Source organism: Urocampus carinirostris, chromosome 6 (assembly GCF_059441175.1).
Source record: "Urocampus carinirostris isolate Australia breed hairy pipefish chromosome 6, RoL_Ucar_1.0, whole genome shotgun sequence".
In the NCBI taxonomy this organism is placed as follows: Eukaryota; Metazoa; Chordata; class Actinopteri; order Syngnathiformes; family Syngnathidae; genus Urocampus; species Urocampus carinirostris.
Genome location: NC_142354.1, coordinates 20,490,759 through 20,510,587, shown reverse-complemented (window position 1 = coordinate 20,510,587; position 19,829 = coordinate 20,490,759). Strand labels below are relative to the sequence as shown.

The 19,829-nt window shown below is 37.1% G+C and overlaps 1 protein-coding gene across 2 annotated transcripts; it reads left to right on the top strand.

Moving 5' to 3' along the window:
• The first annotated feature begins 3,465 nt into the window (after positions 1-3,465).
• On the top strand, positions 3,466-18,891 carry tgfa (transforming growth factor, alpha). Of its 2 annotated transcripts, XM_088338180.1 has the most exons (8): positions 3,466-3,743; positions 6,123-6,242; positions 8,558-8,728; positions 11,998-12,112; positions 13,653-13,802; positions 13,880-13,989; positions 16,991-17,044; positions 17,750-18,891. In XM_088338180.1, exons 1-7 carry the CDS (start codon positions 3,704-3,706, stop codon positions 16,999-17,001), a joined length of 717 nt encoding a protein of 238 aa, XP_088194306.1. In that variant the 5' UTR covers positions 3,466-3,703; the 3' UTR covers positions 17,002-17,044; positions 17,750-18,891. The 2 variants fall into 2 exon arrangements, with proteins under 2 accessions (XP_088194306.1, XP_088194308.1); XM_088338182.1 differs by lacking the exon at positions 16,991-17,044.
• The last annotated feature ends 938 nt before the right edge of the window (positions 18,892-19,829 follow it).

The window sequence follows — 19,829 nt, the reverse complement described above, 5'->3', positions numbered from 1 at the left end:
GGTCCAACTAAGAGCATCAAATACCAGGCGAGGCTTTTACTTCTTGAGGCGGTGACGTCATCGCCGGGGCGGTTAACTATTGAGGACCTTGAAAAGTTCAAATGTTCAACTTTCAAATTGTATTCAAAATTAATTTAATTAATCATACTAAAGAATTACCAGATACAACAATATCAAATTCAGTGCTTAAAAACCGGGTCTAACCTAGTTTTTTTTCCTCATCCTGATTGGAGAAAAATACTACAAAAATACTACTGCAGAAATACTATGGTATAAAAATGCTATTTTAGAAATACTAGTACAGAAATACTACAAAAATACAACTACAGTAATATTAAACAACTCTTAAGACGTACTACAAAATACTTGTATGAAAATACTTCAAAATAGAAATATACAAAAATATCACTACAGTAACACTCATCTCATCTCATCTCATCAGCCGTACCGCTTATCCTCATTAGGGTCGCGGGGGGGCTGGAGCCCATCCCAGCCATCTCCGGGCAGTGGGCAGGGGACACCCTGAACTGGTTGCCAGCCAATCGCAGGGTACACAGGGACAGACAATGCATTCGCTCATTCACACCTAGGGACAATTTGGACCGGCCAATTCACCTGAAATGCATGTTTTTGGAACGTGGGAGGAAACCGGAGTGCCCGGAAGAAAACCCACGCAAGCACGGGGAGAACATACAAACTCCGCACAGGAAGTCTGGAGCTGGATTTGAACCCACGACATGAACTGTGCCGCACAAGCGCTAACCACTGTGCCGCCGTGCTGCCTTTACACTAAAATACAAAAATACTGCACATAGATATTCTAGAGTAATACTACAAAATACTTCAACAAAAACATTACGACAGTAATAATACAAAATAGAACTTCAGTAATACTACAAAAATACTACAAATATACACTAAATATATACCATATACTAAGGAAATACTACAAAAATACAACAACAGTAATATTCAAAAACACTTTAGAAATACTACAAAAATTCTAGTTGAAAATACTTCAAAACAGAAATATAAAAAATACCACTGCAGTAACACTAAAATACAAAAATATTGCGACATATATATTCAACAGAAACACAATAAAAATACTTCAACAGAAATATAACGACAGTAATAATACAAAATACTACTACAGTAATACTACACAAATACTACAGATGTACTACAAAAATTACCATATACTAAGGAAATACTTCAACATACTACAAAATAAAAGTACAGTACTACTAAAAAAATACTTCAGAAATATTACAAAAATCTGACTGAAGAGATACTACAAAAAATACAACAAACAACTCAAGTATTACTACAAAAAAAAAACAGAAGATATAAGACAAAGAATCTACAGCAGAAATTCTACAACAAAAAACTACAGTAATACTACAGCAACACTACAACATTATGACTGCAGAAATAGCACAAAAATGCTATCATTTTTTGGGGTACTTGGATTGAATTTGGGGTCGCTTGAGCACCCCCCAAAACGGGCTGGTTACGCCCATTAACAAAATAATGTAATTGAAGCATGAATTATGTATGTGTGTGGTGAAAAATAATACTTTTTAAGGCAAGGGTCTCAAACTTATTTATTTGGGGGCCAGGTGTTTGGGAAAGGGGGCAGTTTCAGATAAAAAAAATTCCACTGTTCTAAAAATACAAACATCAATGATTAATATGAAAATCAATCAATCATTTATAAAAGGATCCACAATTTGCGTGGCCTGCACTTACATGAAAGGGAAGGTGTATATTTGACCGCTAGGTATCGCTGTATTGTGTAGCCAAGGGCAACCAAAACAAGTGTTACAAAGCACAAGGAATAACACAAACTACGGAGATTCAACTCGACCAGAAAGCACTATTTTGATTCCATTTTTTTGCCCAGCCTTTCACAAAAAAAGAAGAAAAAATGGTGGGAACAAAAAACTAATAATAAAGGATAAATGAGAAGAAAAAGAGAACGTTTTTTCTTTTTAGAAAATGAACAAGAAAAGGCAAAATGAGAAAACGAAGAAAATTAAAAAAGGCAAAAATAGAAAAAGGACAAAAATAAGAAAAGGGACAAAGGCAGGAAAGAAAGAAAGAAAATACAAAAAGAAAAAAAGGAAGCAGATTTTTATTTTGTCTTCTGTGGTATCCTAGCAGCAAGATGACAGACAATTAGCTCATGTTAAATAAATGCAAATTCCTCAACCTACGAGCATTTTAAAGCATGCACGTTTATATCATAGTTCGCGTCGTTTTTCTTGTATTTTAAATGATTTAAATGATAATGATTTTCTTAACACAATAATATACAGTCCATTTAAACTTTCATTCGGGGCTGGGACCTCAAACTGCAAGTTTGAGACCATAGCACATTTGAATTGTATTGACACTTTGTGTATTGACGACAAATACGTTCTATTCTATTCTATTCTATTCTATTCTATTCTATTCTATTCTATTCTATTCTATTCTATTCTATTCTATTCTATTCTATTCTAGTTCTAGGGTGACATACATAGAAACATAATTTATGATTTAAACATAAACATTTTGCTTCATTAAATAGGTACAAATAATTACAAAACGATCGAATTACAAATACAAAAAAACATTTGTAAAAACGTTTACTTAATTGACGTTTGAAAATAAACATTTCCCAACGAATGAAGCAACATGGGTGCTCACAATGGGGTACAAGACAATGCAATCCAATAACTTTGCGCAGTTTGTGACGTGTTGACAAAATAACAGCTCCGTGAAATTAAATCCCAGTGAGATTTGCGGTCTTTCACCCAGCTGGTGCCCCAAAAGACCAACAAAAAGGACACAGCGCCATGGAAACGTTACGTCAGCATTTGGGGGAATAATTCAAACTGAGAACAACGAATTGAAATTAATGACATCCTTTAATATACAACGCCTGTATATTAAAGGATTCCCCCAAGTGGCATTACTGTTAGGTTCAGTGATTTGTCCTTTGCAGGACCGTTAGATTTTGACTCAGGAAAAGAGATTATTCACTAAAAATTCGGATAAATACAAATATTGTAAACTCCAAAGAGACTTCCGAATTCAAAGTAATGAATTCAGTTTATTTATATGAATGCGTACTTCTGCAATTGTTTCGTATTGCTTCACTCCCGCAATATGTCCAGCAGATGTCGCTGTTTTACTATTATTACCTTCACAGTTGTTTATCTGGTTAATAATTATATTTAGACCCATATACGTTGGTTAACGTCCCTATTTTCAATTTCAAACAAAATTAATTCTCACGTTTTCCCCCCAAAAATAGCAATTTGTAAAAAAAATGCATTGTTATCTAGCAACCGAACAACACGGAAGAAGGCGCGGCTTGAATGCAAAAGTAAGGGAAAAGGTGTCAAACGCAAAGTAACCAATCAGGTGTCATCTTCCTAATTTCATCTCTTCCGATTGGTCCAACTTTGAGGGGTCTTTCACCGGTCTCATCAATTGAACCCACTCAGGTTTCAAAGTACGCTCTTGGAAATTTGAGGCTCATTTTCGCTCAAAAAATGTCCACGCGTGATAAATTCTCTATCGCGTGGATGTCCCTGTCTTCAGTTGGTTTAAATATTTATTTGTGGAAGCCGAAGCGCAACTTCTAAGTACAAATTTGGCTCAAACTGGCCGACAAACTGCTTTTAGTGGAGACCACAAGTGGTCAGTCACCATGACTCGGATATTATGGGATGCCATTTTCATTATTACCGGTAAGTGTGAACTTTTTATTTTTATTTTCCTTTTTAAATGGCAACTTAATTATGTTGGAGTTCGTATAAAAACGGTTTCAATTTGCCTCCTTGATTACCTAAAATTAATCAATAGATTTTTAATACAAACCTGGAGACGTGAGGCTTTGATTTACATTATGATCATTTGGATGGGATTATTGTTTTACCCTGTTTATCAATCTAATAGATAAACTCAGGTTCAGGGGGTACAACTTCCTCTCACTTACATCTAGATCAGTGTTTTTCAACCAGTGTGCCTTGAGACCTAGTTTAGTGTGCTGCAGGAAATTTTATCTTTGCAAAAAAAAGCATTTCATTGTTCAGTATGTCTACTTTATTCCAGTGAAAAGCCAAGTAACTAATATTTATCCAGATCAGTATGTGGAAGCAAAATAGTATATGCACTTCTTAATATACAGTACAAATTATCTGCTCATGAGGCAATACAGTGAAATGTATAAAATAACTTACTTTGTTTGACTAATATGCTGGAAATTGCACCTAAAAAATTATAACATAAAGTAAAAAATCTTGCATGCAACGTTGCTGATTTTTGTTTTTGTTTTACAAAAAGAAAAATACGAGAAAGAAAGTTAGATCTTAGTAAAGCATATTTAGACCTTGTCTAGTGTGCTGCAGTGAATTTTATCTTTGCAATAAAGCATGCCATTGTTCCGTATCTTTGCTTTATTCCAGTGAAAAGCCAAGTAACTAACATGTCATCCATATCAGTATGTGGAAGCAGAATGGTATATATATATTTCTTCATGTACAGTACAAATTATTTGCTCATGGGGCAATACATGGAATTATATTAAACAATGTACTTTGTTAGACTAATTTGCATTTCAAAAACAATAACTTTTATCAAATAACGAATCTTGCTCAAAATCTTGCTGATTTTATCTTTTTTTTAAATTTATTTTATTTTACGAAAAGAAAAATATGTGAACTTTAGAATGTATTAAAGCACTTTTCTTCCACGACCAGACAGGTTTGCTCCTCCTAAGTATTATTCGTGTTATTTTTCCAGAAAGACAAAATGAAAATATAGTAAAGCTCAAAAAACAGGTTGAAAATATAGTAAAATCCAAAATTACAGCAAAATAATTCACCAGAATGAGCCAAGGCAATATGTTTGTTGTATTGATGTGATCAGGCTATAACCTTACAAATACAGTATTAAATAACTTATTTTATTTGATTAAGCTGTTTAAAACTTCACTTCAAAAATAATAACAAATCAAAAAAGGTAAACATTTTGCACACACTTTTGCTGATTTTGTAAATATATATTTTGTATTTTACTAAAAGAAAATATAAAAAAGTTAGATTGTAATGAAACATTTTTGTTCCACTGATAAATAATTTTTGCTCACGTCAAGTGTTATATTTGCAATTTTGTTCTCGAAAAGCAACATAAAAATGAAGTGAAACTTAAAAAAATAGGTTAATTTAGTAAAATCCAAAATTACAGAATATTATTGAACCAAAATGAATAATCTGTATTTCCTCTTTCGCCACTGTGACCACAGATGATAAGAAATATGTTATACTGTCAATTCAAGCAACAGGTTAATTTGAGCTTTAAAAAATGTTTTAAAAAACAACAACATGATACTCGTGCGGGAAATAAATTTTTAAACATTTTCGACGGCGGTTGTGTCTTTAGATTTATCCATCCATCCATTATCTGCACCGCTTATCCTCAGTGGGGTCGCGGGTCTTTAGATTTATTTTATGGAAAAAAAGTGGGCTGTGGCTCAAAAAAGGTTGGGAAACACTAACGTCAAAAACTCAATCTTGTGAAAATACCCTTGACTAAATAATACTTGTTGTCAGACCATGATTATCGTTCTGAAAACATTTTTCAATTTTAGTATCTTGTTGGAACTGACATGTTCTCACCATATTTTCTTAAACTGTATGTAAAATTCTTCCTCTAAAAATTAATCTGTGGTCAGATGAATGTGTTCATGTGTTTGGCTAAGATAGCGTGTGAGGACCAGGTATATTTATAGTGCAACAGTCTCATCCTTTTAGTGGATGACCCTGTTTGTTGTATTGATGTGAGCCGGCTATACCCCTTCAAATACAGTATCGTATAACACTAATGACTAACACACAATCATCAAGGTGTACTTAGTACTTACAGTGCCTCAGGTTATTTGAGAAAAATAATAGCCTTTGTGTTACCTAATTTCCTGTGTTACTTTATTCTGGGTGGAAATACAGACACATGCATAATGTAGTCACATAGTTACAGTTTTTAATACCATAATTGTAGGATATCTGTCTGACTTTTGAGTATACATTTTGAAGTGTTGCTGTAATTGTAACTGAATTTTTCCCTTCTAGGTTCACTGTTTACAATAGGAACAGGGCAAAGCATCTCGGCAACTATCGACAGCAACATTGTTACTCAAGCTACTGTCAAAAACTCAAGAAACCACCTTGCAGCCACCGCAACGACTGCAAGTAAGTCTGTTTAACTGATTAATGTCTCTTTTCGGTCTAAATAATCGTTTAGAAAAGATACAAAAACACTGTCATGTTTTTCTACGACACAAAGCCACACAGAAGCCTAAAACCTGTATGTATTAAATGTTATTCTTGGTTTCTCTATCACAAATTCAAGAATACAGTCATCTTCATTTATTGCAGGTGTTAGATTCCAAAAAAAGAACCAGAGATTGGTGAAATCCGGGAAGTCGAAAATTTTAACGTTTTACAATTATTATACAAAAACTGAAATCATGATTACTGAAACAAAAGAAAAAAAACATTTTTACAGGCTCAAGCACTTGTTTAACAAACAAAAGTATTGTATAAATGCTTTTTTATTCCCTTTTTTTACAAATAACTACTGTACTGTAAAATTGAAATAATTGGGGAGACTGTTTAGCCAATCATAATGCAGAACACAAGTCACATTGCAACTCGTAGAAGTACGAAAATGTGACAAGTTAAACCGCAATTGATTATGGAGCAGTTTATTCCAAAAACATACTAAAAAAGGCCTTTTGAAATGTTTCTTGAAAAACTAAACTAGAAAATCACTAAAAAGATGAATTGCGTTCAACATCACCTTATTTAACAATCTAAAAACCATTTGTGAGGTTGGTGTCAGCAAGTTCATGCTGTCATTATGTTTTTCTGTAGTTAAAACTGGAGCCTTAAAGAAAGAATAGATTATATTTTCATTGCAACATGTAAAATGCACAACAACACTAAAAAGTGCCGTTCTGATTCTGCAAGATAATTTCCAATAACATAAAATACCTCAGTGCAAAAAAAAATAAGTTATGGGTAATCGTGCAAAAATTAATAATAATAATAATAATAATTGAAAATCAAATAAAGAAATGAATCATCCCTTGTCAATTTTGACAATTCCCGTCTAAAGCATGGTTTACCAGTAGTTTATGGCGGCGCGTCTATACGCAGCGGCTTCACGCGTCTCTCCAGTAAATCTTTTTACTTTAAGTGTTCTTTATAACCTTATCTTCTCTGTTCCTTTATCTTCTTGGCTCATACCTCACTGTGAATGTGTAAAACTGGAGTGTCATGCCCAATTTCGTTGTCACAATATGTTAACCCATTTTATAACAATGACAATAAAGGTATATTCTATTCTATTCTATTCTATTCTATTTTGCAGCATCAAAGGTAAAGGGAATTATAAACAACCCCAAAAAAGAGGGGGAATGTCAGGATAAGCCCACGAGAACATCGGCGCTTTATCAGGTGTGAGTTAAGTGAGAAATGAAATTGTGAGAGCCAGAACTGGAGTAGTAGTGGAACTGAGCAAGCGTGTGGATAAGAGAGTACTTAGTTGGTTTGGACACATGGAGAGGATGGATGAGGAGCGAATGTTGAAGAGGATTTACAGAGCAGAAATAAATGGAAGGAGATCAAGAGGAAAGAGGTCTTAATGTAGTGGAACCAAGAGCTCTTGTTGGTGATGGGAATGAGTGAAGAGGTGTTGTGAAAGGATAGTGGGATGTTTGGATCCGTTCTAAGAGATGCGCAGGTCATCTGTATGATACGGCAGGGGTAAACCAGTGAAAGCTGTCGGGCCCTGCTGTTGAACAGAAGAGTGTGTTGTGTCACCCTGACCCGAGTGACACAGCCGTTTGTTTTCTTGTGTCCCGTTTCATCTGGATGGACGAAAGCATGACCGACCTGGGTGCAGAGGTGCTTAACTTGTTTGGGTGTTTGGGCATTGGTCATTTTTTTGTTTTTTGCTACTTTTTCCTTTTCTTTGTTTTGTATATGTGTTTGTCTTGCTGTCGGTCACCCCTCTCGAGCGATATGACCAGAGTAGAAAGATAGATAGGTAGATAGATAGATAGATAGATAGATAGGTAGAGTTAAGACGTGTTTTAAATGGTGACGTGTGCCAGTTCTCATAGAACATGTATGCAAATGTTAAGAGAGGGTGTGTACATTTACACAACCATATTTCTCAGTTTGTTTAGATTTAGCTTTTTTTTTTTTTTTTTCTAGGTTTTGTCATAATGTCTATAAGTTACCAAAATGTTAGGAAAATGCTAAAATTATGTTTGTCTTGAGCAAAATTTCCATTTGGACACTCGTGTGGAGACTGTACAAACTGTAGGTTTTGCTTTCTTCATAATTTTACCACCCCTGAAAAAGCATTTGTGGAATAGTAAATAGGAATTTAGAAACTGTTTACACCTCTGCACCAATGTCAGAGAAAAACAGAAAATAAATAGTTATGGCAAGTAATGAAGAGAATATGATCTTCCAATCTTTTTTTTCCTACATAGGTTCAACTTTTTCGTTTACAACAAAGCAAAGTCGGTTCGACACGATCTTTTCTAAGCCAGCGTTAGCTGTGTACGGCTTGGCTAGCAGCTCTGAAGCGACTGCTAGCGCTGTTACAACTACAAAATCAGCAACGTCCCCAACCACCAACTCCAACGTCCATCCAGCGAAAAGTAAGTTTCAAAAGGATCAAGTTTGGTTCAGATGTATGATTATCTCTGATGTTGCGTGGATAAAACAGAAATAAGTCTATGCACCCCTGTTCAAATTTCCATCAACAAAATCAAGTGGAAATATTTTTTTAAAAATTCCAGTATGAACTGAATCACCACCAGTCCAGCCCCGTTCTAGAGGCCTTTTCTGACATGCTAATCACACATATTTTACATTTTGTTTTTGGCTAAGAAGGAAGGTACAGTATCTGGTTCATAATATTGTAACTTTATTTTCTCGACTTGATACATTTAAGGTTGTGATAGGTGAGAAGTGATACCATGCAATTCATGCAATTCTAAGGAGAAAGACCCTTTTTTTAAATTTAGCACAGAACGTGAAGTGTAGTGTTCCTCCCCACAATCGTGCAGATATGCTCTAAAATATTCCACGCGCCATGGATCTTGAGAAAATAATTTTCAAAGTAGACAGTTTGACCTCATATCCCCTAGAGCTTTGACGTCACTGGATGACATCGAGAAGCAAAACAAACGCGCGTCCTGTAGAAAAAACAGACCGCAATTGTAGTAAACAGCTAATGCAGTGATTTTCAACCACTGTGCCGTGACACACTAGGGTGCCGTGAGAGATACTCAGGTATGCCGTGAGAAATTATCCAATGTCATTTTTTAGAATTTAAAATTTTATAAAACGTTTATGAATCATTTTCTGCAAATATTATGTCATTGTCAAGTGTCTGTGCTGTAGAAACTGGGGGTATTATAAATTATATTGTAATGAAACATACTGTTCAGTGTCATTTTAGAGCAGGTTGGTTAGTGGTGTGCCACAAAATGTTTTCAATGTAAAAAACATGCCCTGGCTCAAAAAGGTTGAAAAACACTGAGCAAATGAATAGCGCTCATTTCAGCTTAGAGTAATTGGAACTTTGCTTACCATGTTGCTGGGGTTTTTCTGACTGTTTTTTTGTCTGAGTTGATCATCAAAGGGTAAGTATACCTGCTGCCGTGTACAGCGTGCGTTCCTTTTTTTGACGTCGCCTCATTTTAGGTATGTAATTGTGACTTTTCCTCATGTGTTTTTGCCACTTGTCTTGCAATTAATATAACATTGTACAGATAGCTCCCCGTGAGCGTGCGGGCTCCCGAAGGGGCCTCCAGTTTTGTTTGGTCTAGGTTAGCCTAATTAGCAGTCGGCTAGCTGGCCAGTCTGCTGTGCTCATTTATACACATTTCTCCTGGCTCAGTTCGTGTTTGTTGCAGTCAATAAGCCTCCCGTTTCTTCCGGCTATCTGTCCCGGTTCATCCTCTATAGCATCCGGCTAGCCTGTCGTATCCTTGCTGGTTTAGCCCATGTTATTTCTTTATTTTTGCCAGTTCGCCCCATTTTGGTTGCTCGCCATTTGTTGTACCATGGCTGCACCCATCTGCGACACATCGCCTAGCCATTCTCCACAAAAATTACCAAAACTTGGCTTAAAACACTCAAAACATTTTCTAATAGTTAACATGTAAACCAAAAGGGTGACTGGCTTGATAGGGTGCTGGTGTGCTTCACATGACGTCATGGCTCAGGAAGTCAAAGACCAATTGTCTGTCTTCAAAATGCTTTATCTTCACAGATATTTGGAATGTACCAATGACATTTATATATACTGTATGTATATATAGATATATAAAGTGGTAATATCTACATAGGTGTATAGAGGCCCATTTCCAGCAACCATCACTCCCATTTTCTAATAGTCCGTTGAGTTTGCTTATTACTTTAGAAGAGTAATGGCTTATTAGAGATGATTGTGCAATTCTTTCAGCACACCAGAAAACTGTCAGAGAAGCTATGAAACTGGCCTTCCTTTGAGCTAGTCGAGAAAAAAAGAGTGTGATATTTGTAGGTGTAATTAAACTTTCAGGATGGCTAGAGAAAGAGAACTTTCATGTGAAAGTCGACAATCTATTATTGTTCTAAGAAATGAAGGCTATTCAATACAAGAATTTACAAATAAACTGAAGATTTCCTACAAGTATGTGTACTACTCTCTTCAGAAAACCAGAGTAGATTGAGAAGTAGAAGGTCCTACTGCACAACCAAGAAAAGGGACAAGTACATTAGTCTTTAGTTTAAGAAAGAGACCCCTTACAGGTCCCCAACAAGCAGTTTGGTTAAATTGTACAAGCAAAACACCTGTGTCAACATCCACAGTGAAGAGGCAACTCAGAAATGCTGCCTTCAAAGCAGACTAGAAAAGAAAAAGCCTCATCTGAGAAAGGCCAACAAAAGGAATAATTTAATATAGGCAACAAAACAGGCATTGGACAACTTATTAGATAAAAACAAGTGTGACTTTTTCATTAAATATGCAAAACTGTCTAGGTGTCCCCGACCTTTTGAACAGTTGTGTTTATAAAGAAGCCCACTCTAAGCAGACAGTGTGTCAAACGCTGATAGTTAATTGATCCTCTTAGCCTTGTGGTGCATCGGCAATTATAAGGCCTTAATATGAGCCGCTTCTTCAACACAAAAGCCGTTGCAAGATGATCTCTCTCGCCCCAGAGTATGGATGGATCCTGCCCCAGTGCGCCTCTCCTTGCTCTATGGAAGAAGGGAGGGGCTGTACGAGGCAGGGCGGGGAAGCTGACGGCTCCCAAGACAACAGAAAGCTTTCACGCAGCCTGACCGCGGAAGACAATGCATGTAGGCTGCGCTCCAAACTGTGTTTGGCGTCAGATTGGAATGGAAGTGTTAGCAAAACCCAACTTAGCCTTAATGCGACGTCTGTTCGGGTACCCAATGAACACTGACTGACTTCAATTCGAGTCAGCTATGTCGGAATGTCTCTGACTGTACGGTTAACTCTGGAAAAAAATGTCAACCATTCGCCCTGGCTCGGGCATTCACATAATCGCACGGCTTTGTCCTTTTGTGTGGTTGGAAAGCGATCCGCTCAGTTTTTCTTTTTTTTTTTTAAATGTGATTTATCTTTAGCTTAATTGTCCCACACAGGTTGAATGGTGGATCTAAGCAAACTCACACTCAAGTGGGGACAAAAGGCTTCGGTCAGACAGTGGGTTACTTGGGTGTCAGTTCTAGGATTTAGAACATGGAGTACAATGCTACAGGCCAGGGCCTCCTGAGCCATATTGAGGCTATTTTTACAGTCATGATAGTTACCAGGGTCACTTTTGTCTTTCTAGGCACACTTTAAAGACATTGGTTTGATATCACAGTTATTGCACGTGGCTGAATGGTTTGTGTGTTCACCGTACAGAGTTCGTGGCGGCGGCCGTTCGCTCTCATTTTGATGACTGTCCGGACTCCCATCGTCATTTCTGTTTCCATGGAACATGTCGCTTCCTGATATTGGAGGAAACTCCTGCATGCATGTAAGTAGGGCTGCAACTAATGATTATTTTAATAATTGATTAATCTGACGATTATTTTTTTCGATTAATCAATGAATCGGATGATAAAAAACATATTAATTTCCTCTTCTTTATTCAAATATTGATATTTTGGGCCAAATAAGAACAATAGTGCACAATACAAAATATTAAACAATAAAAAATCAGTGTTTGTCAAATAAAAAACAAAGACATACAAATTCAACCTATACACCTGAAAATATATACTTCTTATAAAGTGCAAAAAAGGTATCTTTGTTGTTTAGGGGACACAGGCTTTTGGAACAAGATATCATTGGAAGTCTGACACGTTTCAACATTAAAATTCCAAGTGTTTGTCAAATAATTTAACAATAAACAATAATACATGCAAATCAATGGTATACACCTGTAAATGTATAAGATAGTCTTTTAAAAAGTTACAAAAATAGGTATTTTTGTTGTGTTAAGGGGACATGAGGTATTGGAACAAGAAATAAATGTGAAAACCCAGTTCCATGATTTTCAACATTAGCATGCAAAGAGTAACCACTATCACCTTTGTTCACTTACTTACTCACCATTCCGTCTTTGAGAACCTTACACCGCAATGCAAAAATGTGTGCTGGTCGATGAGGATCTCAGTGAACACAGCCTGAGGTTTATTTAATTGTAGGATAAAAATGGTGAAAGTAAAAAAAAAAGGACCATTTCAATTACAGTCCAAATGCTGACACCAACCCAAAAAGATGAAAATAGTGATAACCTTGACAGAGGCTGTACTGATGATTTCAGCCAGAGGATTGGGTCAACATGTACAATATTTTGAAGTTACAGACACCACCTTTAAAGTGACCGTGTGTAAAATTTAGTGCTTCCGAGTGGTACTAAAAAACAACAACAAAAACACCCCAATAATATTAAATTCAAATTTAAAAATACATTAAGCACTTGTAGGTCAAGATTTTGTATATATTTACATGCATTACATTTATTTGTATTACATTTTCATATATATTTACATAACATGCGCCTCATTGAGAAAGAACTGACATCATTGTCCGCCATCTTGCTACTACGGGTACACCTAAAAATCATGTGATAGGCTGGGCAAAAAAATGAGCAGAAAAATAGTGCAGTTTTGTCACTTTGAGTCTTCGTAGTTTGTACTCTTCTTTGTCCATTGAAGCACTAGTTTTTGGTTGCACTACCCAATACAGCGACATCTAGTTGTAAAATATTACTGTGTTCCTTTAATGTAATGTGGCTCATTATTAGAAGCATGCCCTGTGCTCTGATTAAACCATATTAATACTATACTATACTAAAATGCTTTGATTTGCATTTCCCTTCGGGGATGAATAAAGTATCTATCTATCTATCTATCTATCTATCTTTTAAGTGTGTCTAGGAGTAACCAGAATTGCTTTAATTAGACCCGTGCTTTGGCCTACCCCAAGAGTCAAGAAACTGGGATGTATATTAGTATTTTATTCAAATCATCTGAAAGGGAAACTTTCCTGAACATTCGTCCTTGTTGCAGATGTCATTCCGGCTTTGTCGGGATGAGGTGCGAGCATGCAGATCTGCTGGCAGTTGTGGCCACAAACCACCGGCCACAGACTCTCGCCACCGTGCTGGTCCTTTGTGTGATCGGCTGCGTTTTCATCATTGTGATTTGCACACTGTTAAAGTAAGTATTAAAATCTGTATACTTCACAAACACACACAAAGTTGATGACTTAGAATCTTTTTCGTTCGGTGCTACAGTTGCTGGTGGCGGCATGAATGTCGGAAGAGGAGACCCGCTCATCACTTCATGTCGGAAAAATCTGCTTGCTCACAGAAACACCGGGCACCGATCTACCCTCCGGAGAGCGGTAACTCATACCTCTCGTATTGAACTGAATTGTCTTCATTGTCATTGACATCAATGTTGAGAAACATTGTATCTAGCGAGATTAGACAAGGCACTCCAGGATAAACATGTAATGAAGACTGTCAAAAGACAAAAAGATAAGACTATCAGGATAAAAGGCAGAAATTAAATATTTACAACGTAGTGCTTAAGCCCCACGCACACCTAACGCCAACAGTGTGGGGAATTTGGAGTGGTTACCTGTGGCTGTAGAATGCCGATGGGGACGTATCCTCACACACCTGATGCTATTTTCAGGGGCGCGGTCTTCCTCCCTCCTTTAAATAGTCACGTGTCTTTTTTTTTCGGATTACCGTAAATTCCGGACTATAGAGCGCACCTGATTATAAGCCGCACCCACCACATTTCAAGAGGAAAAACAATTTTGTACTCACACAAGCCGCACCTGTATATAAGCTGCATGCGCCCACATTAAAAAAATGTAACACAAAATTAACCCAGACCCGACTTTAAGTCTTGCGATTGTAACTTAATATCCTTCATTAAAGTACACAGTGCAAAAATCACAGCCGGCTAAATGAACGTAAAATGATACCGGTACTTAAGGTTTGATGCTGACCGGCAGAGTCCGGTTCCCGTTGAAAGTAATCCAAAGAAAAAAGTGTATATTTCCAAAGGTAAGGGTGGAAAAAATATATAGCCACTATTGTCCGCCGTGTCCACAAACACTCACCTTTACCGGTCCCCACTTCCCGTCAGCCCGCGTTTGTTACGCCCCTTCTTTTTAATTCGGCCGTCCAAAACATATCAGAATAAGTGTCCAAAATAAATACATTACAAAAATATACAGTTGCAAATACATATTATACATGGTTACACATATTTACAAAAAAAGACGGTACACCGAGAGAGTTTACAAAGCTTTAATAATAATAATATAACTTTCATCCCAAACGGTGCCTGTGACAGGTTAGCAACACGCTCGCAACACAGTAAACGGGTCTGTTAAAAAAACATACCGTACTTGTAAAAATCACGGTAAACCGTCCTCATCTTCCTCCTTAAAACTGAAGCCATCAACGTCTTCTTCCTCAGTGTCGGAAAGAAAGAGTGTCATATAAACGTCGTCCCACGCTCCCGCAGCCTCACCCGCGCTGTCACTGTCGCTTTTGTGCCCTCCTCTTCGTCACGGCTTTTCGGAACCCGTTGATGATGGTGGATTTTTTGATGCTGCCCCACGCTGCCATGATCCACTGGCAGACTTGCGAAAAAGTTGCCTTTCGCATGCGGCCAGTTTTAGTGAAAGATTTCTCGCCGCTAGTCAAGCCAAGAAGTTGCAGTCTTCCTCGGCGCGTATATTCCACCAGTCTAAATCTTACCTTTTGTACTCGAGCGCCGCTGGCGGCCGTTAGAAAAATTACATGAATTGGCCGCATCACTGAATAAGCCGCAGGGTTGAAAGTTTGGGGAAAAAAGTAGCGGCTTATAGTCCGGAATTTACGGTATGTCACCATTCATAAAAGCACAAACATGTAGTTAGATAGAAATTACAAATACAGTATTTATGAATGTGCCGAAAGAAATTGCAAATGAGGGGTGTGTTGCAAAAGAAAGTGAACCCTACATTTGACAGTGCTGTTGTCAATAGACTCGCGTCGTTCCAAAAAAAACTGTTTTATGAGCCGGCTCTGGGAAGTGAATGATGGGAACTGGCTTCCTACCAACCAAAGCCGGTTCCCTTTGATATGCTATTTTTCTCTTGCAATTGATCAAAAATATCTTGAGTATAAAAAAGTTTTAAATTGTTATGCATTTTAATTGAATCGGAATTCCCATCTCTTCAACGGACCATTTGCTTCCTCGAAGATAAAAGTAAACTCTGGACGTTTTTCATATTTAGAGCGCATGCGTCAAGTTGTGGTTTTCCCTGCTTCCCCACACACTTGAAGAATTTGGGAAACAAGCCCCCCAAAATTACCAAATATGTTTGATACCCGGCGCCATGGGCGCCGCACCGTTTTTCTTCAATAAGTGCCCCCGCACACCTGATGCCAGAGGCAAAATGAGCCGCGTGTGTGGTACAGTTCTGAGGTCCTGAGATCGAACCTCCTGTGTGGAGTTTGCATGTTCTCCCCGTGCTTGCATGGGTTTCCTCCGGGCACTCCGAATCCTCCCACATTACAAAAACATGCATGTCAGGTTCATTGGCCGGTCTAAATTGACCCTAAGTGTGAATGAGCGAGTGAATTGTCTCTCTCTGTGTGCCCTGCAACTGGCTGGCAAACCGTTTAGGGTGTCCCCTGCCCACTGCCCGGAGATAGCTGGCATGGGCTCCAGCACCCCTGCGACCCTACTAAGGATAAGCGGTGCAGATAATGCATGGATGGATAATTCAGGTGCTACATTGGGCGACCAATAAATTGTAGAAAATAAAAATAAAAAACTACCCTATGGGCAGAAAATGTTGCTTAAAAGGCATTATACTATATATTTAAAGAGACATTGTGCTCTTTCTTGTATTAAAAATACGGAAATTATTGTGTTGTTGCTGACTTTACTCAAAAAAAAAACGGGCAAAAAAAGAGAAGTAAACTAGTTTTGGTCACTTTGAGTCTTCCTAATTTGCATTTGACATTTGTCAATTACATGCGTCTGCCGCCTGGGGATTTCCCGTCATGCATCATTCCGGGAAAAAAAATGGTGTACGATTATTTTGTATTTTGTACGGGAAAATGCGACAGTTTGTACGGGCATGGAGCCGTGGAGGTTGACAGGTATGAAACATTGTTGCAAAGTATTAAGGATTGATAATCAAAATATGTAATGGAACAACACTTTAAAATGAAGTTTATTAGAAATCTACTATAACATTCAAAAAAATAATAATAATACATATATATATATATATATATATATATATATATATATATATATATATATATGTTTACATATATATATGTTTACATATTCCTATTATCTTTTTTAATCTTTTATCTTTACAGCAAATGTGTAACTGGAGTGCCACATCCAATTTTGTTGTCACAATGATAATACAGGTATATTCTATTCTATTCTATTCTAACATTCATTGCATGTATATGAAATCGCTGTTTTCCATCTGCCATCAGTATGTACCTGTATTGTCTCAGCTTCATTCATGCAATGTTTGCTTTGCGTCGTCTGCTACAAGCCACATGAACTCCTCTTTCCACGAAGCTTTTAATGTGTGTTTACGTTTTGTAGCATCACAAATTTTGTCAGCTTCTTTTGAATCTTTCTTCTGGGGCTGAGGTTTTGGCTTGATTCCTAAACACTTATCCATTTTTCTTGTGTTCTCTGTGCGTCTACTTTGGAAAACGATATGCAAATGCGCGACCTAATAACGCTCAGGGAAGTCCGGAAGCACGAAGTTATTCGATGCAGGCTTCTGATTGGCTGCCGGGTATACAAATTGCCAAACAAACCAAAATTCCGAGATTTCCATACCGAACGAAAATTTCAAAATCAGAATAAAGAAAACGTTTGATTGAAAAAGTTGTCGGCCACCCGGGCGGAGACGTTTTCTAAGTTGTACGCCCGACATAAAAGATGCACGCCCCGGGCGTCCGGGCAGACGTTATTTCAGACACTGCTAGAAGGCGCTAAATCAAACACACTAGCCCTCTAACGATTTACACTGTAATATCTTTGCATTTTTCTATAGTTCAACATTCACCCAAAGTCTTCAAGATGCATGTATCATTCATTTCTTTTGTTTCCAGTTGTGTGAGAGGACAAAAACACAGATCCTCAATCTGGTGCTTCCTTCCACTATCGCGTTGCCTCCAAAGCACTACAAAGAAGTTGTGACTGAGGCAGAACTTTTTTTGAGCTAAGGTAGGACTTTCCTATGAATTTGGATTTTCTACAAGTCGGCAAATTTGGGACATCCCTCTCTTCTCGCGCGGAAGTTAACATTCACCTGTTCGGAGTTGTGAGTACGAAGCGGCTGCCGAAGCACAATTACCTTTCTTCACTTGTACTACGAGGACTTGAATCATCCTATGCGGGTTCGGAAATACGGGACCACCCACAATCATTTGATTTCAACCTTCCCATTCCTATTTATGTCTTTTATCGACTGTATGCACTTTTCTGAACGATAAGCACAGATGATGCTGACGCTGTAAACTACATTTTTAGTGTCTTTCATTTTTTTTAAAAAGAAACACGTTTCACTCGACAGAATAGGAAATTGGAACGGACGGAGACCTGCTTTTATACTGGCTAAAATGAATTTCTTCTGAATTCCTGACGGGATTAATCTACGGGTAAAAAGTTTCATTTTATTTGTGGTTCCAGAGATAATTTGTATTTCCTTTTATCAAATTGAAAAAATGCTAAGCACACCACTCTCCCACACATTCACATTGGGTGGTTGCCATTTTACGCTACCTTTTAATGAAAATGGCTCTTATTACAGATACTTCCTGAAACTGCACTTTATAATTTTGGTGCACTTATTTAATGGAATTTTTGACTTGAGTGGTGTGTTTGTCTTTGATTCAAAATCAGCTAAAGGATTACGAAATCTTAATTGCTAAATTGACCATAAAGATAAAAAAGCAACCCGAAAAAGTGTGATCTTCTATATTGAGACAGAAATTTGGTGTATTAATGCCAAATGAGACTAAGAGGATGATACATTTGTTTTCTTATTGCAGTGTCTTGATGTTTTTTGTGGGGTTTTTTCCTGTTGTGTGCAGCATCAATGTGTAAACACGCTCTCAAATTTAAACATGTATACGGATTCCCAAATAGAAGAGCATACAAATGATGCTTACATATGATTTGTTACATTTTTGGTATCTAAGTTGGCTTAAAACCTGCATTTATTTTCAAATGAATTAAATTTGCAAAGGTCTGACTGTCTTTATTATTTCGAAAATGCAAGAAAATGCTTTTTTTGAGTGCTTCAAAGTGTATATTATTCAGTGGTAAAAAACCTAATTAAAAAAATTATTGATTTAGATAATAAAAATACATGAACATGATATAAACATGCATTTTTTTGAATACTCAAAGGTTGAGATACAATTCAGTTTATATTACAAGAGCCTGACCTCGGGGACGGACATAATTGGCCGTCATCTTGTTGCTACGGGGACTCGAAAGTCTCAAAAAGGCTGGGCAAAAAAAAAATCAAGAAAAAATATGTTTTGGTTACTTGGAGTCTCCGTAGTTTGAATTCTTCTTTGTGCTTTAGGTTGCCCCTCAACAATCAGGTGTCAAAGTCGAATATTTGTTGGGCCGAATCCAAAATTGACTACAATCTGAGGGCTGGACTGATAGAATGTTGATAATGGAAAAAGCTGCTAAAGCTCGTTTCTAATGTTGTGCTAGTTGCAGCTAGCGACCCCTCAACAATGCTAGGCAATACAAAATTAACAGTTAATCCCTAATGCTAGTATGCTCACTACTTAAAATCATGATTTTTTTCTGCAGAGTATTAAGTGAACTCATTGTCAATTTTCCAATTTCTTTAATTGAGAAGATGGATGCTAAAAGGTTTCTTGGCAATGATGGTCGCTATTATTCAGGGACCATCAGTAGCCTATATTTTCTATTTCAGCAAAAGTGGGCTAGATTGACTTTCAAGGAAACAAAAAACAAATTATTTCAGTCACTCAGTTGACATATTTTGAAAAATATTATTTAATTCAGAAGAAAAAAACCCATGTTAACTACTTTAGAAATCTTGTTGTGTGTGTGCGTGTAATTGTATGTGACTTATAGGCACCAAAATGGCTGAACCATTTTTCGTAAAAATTGAATCAGTTGTACTTTACGCCTCCGCGAGTG

Excerpts from the sequence above, each read along its gene's own strand:
- tgfa (XM_088338180.1), top strand. The coding sequence starts at position 3,704 with ATGACTCGGATATTATGGGATGCCATTTTCATTATTACCG. Across the intron at positions 8,729-11,997 it reads CAACGTCCATCCAGCGAAAA|AGTTCGTGGCGGCGGCCGTT; the intron begins GTAAGTTTCAAA and ends TTCACCGTACAG. Across the intron at positions 12,113-13,652 it reads GAGGAAACTCCTGCATGCAT|ATGTCATTCCGGCTTTGTCG; the intron begins GTAAGTAGGGCT and ends TCCTTGTTGCAG.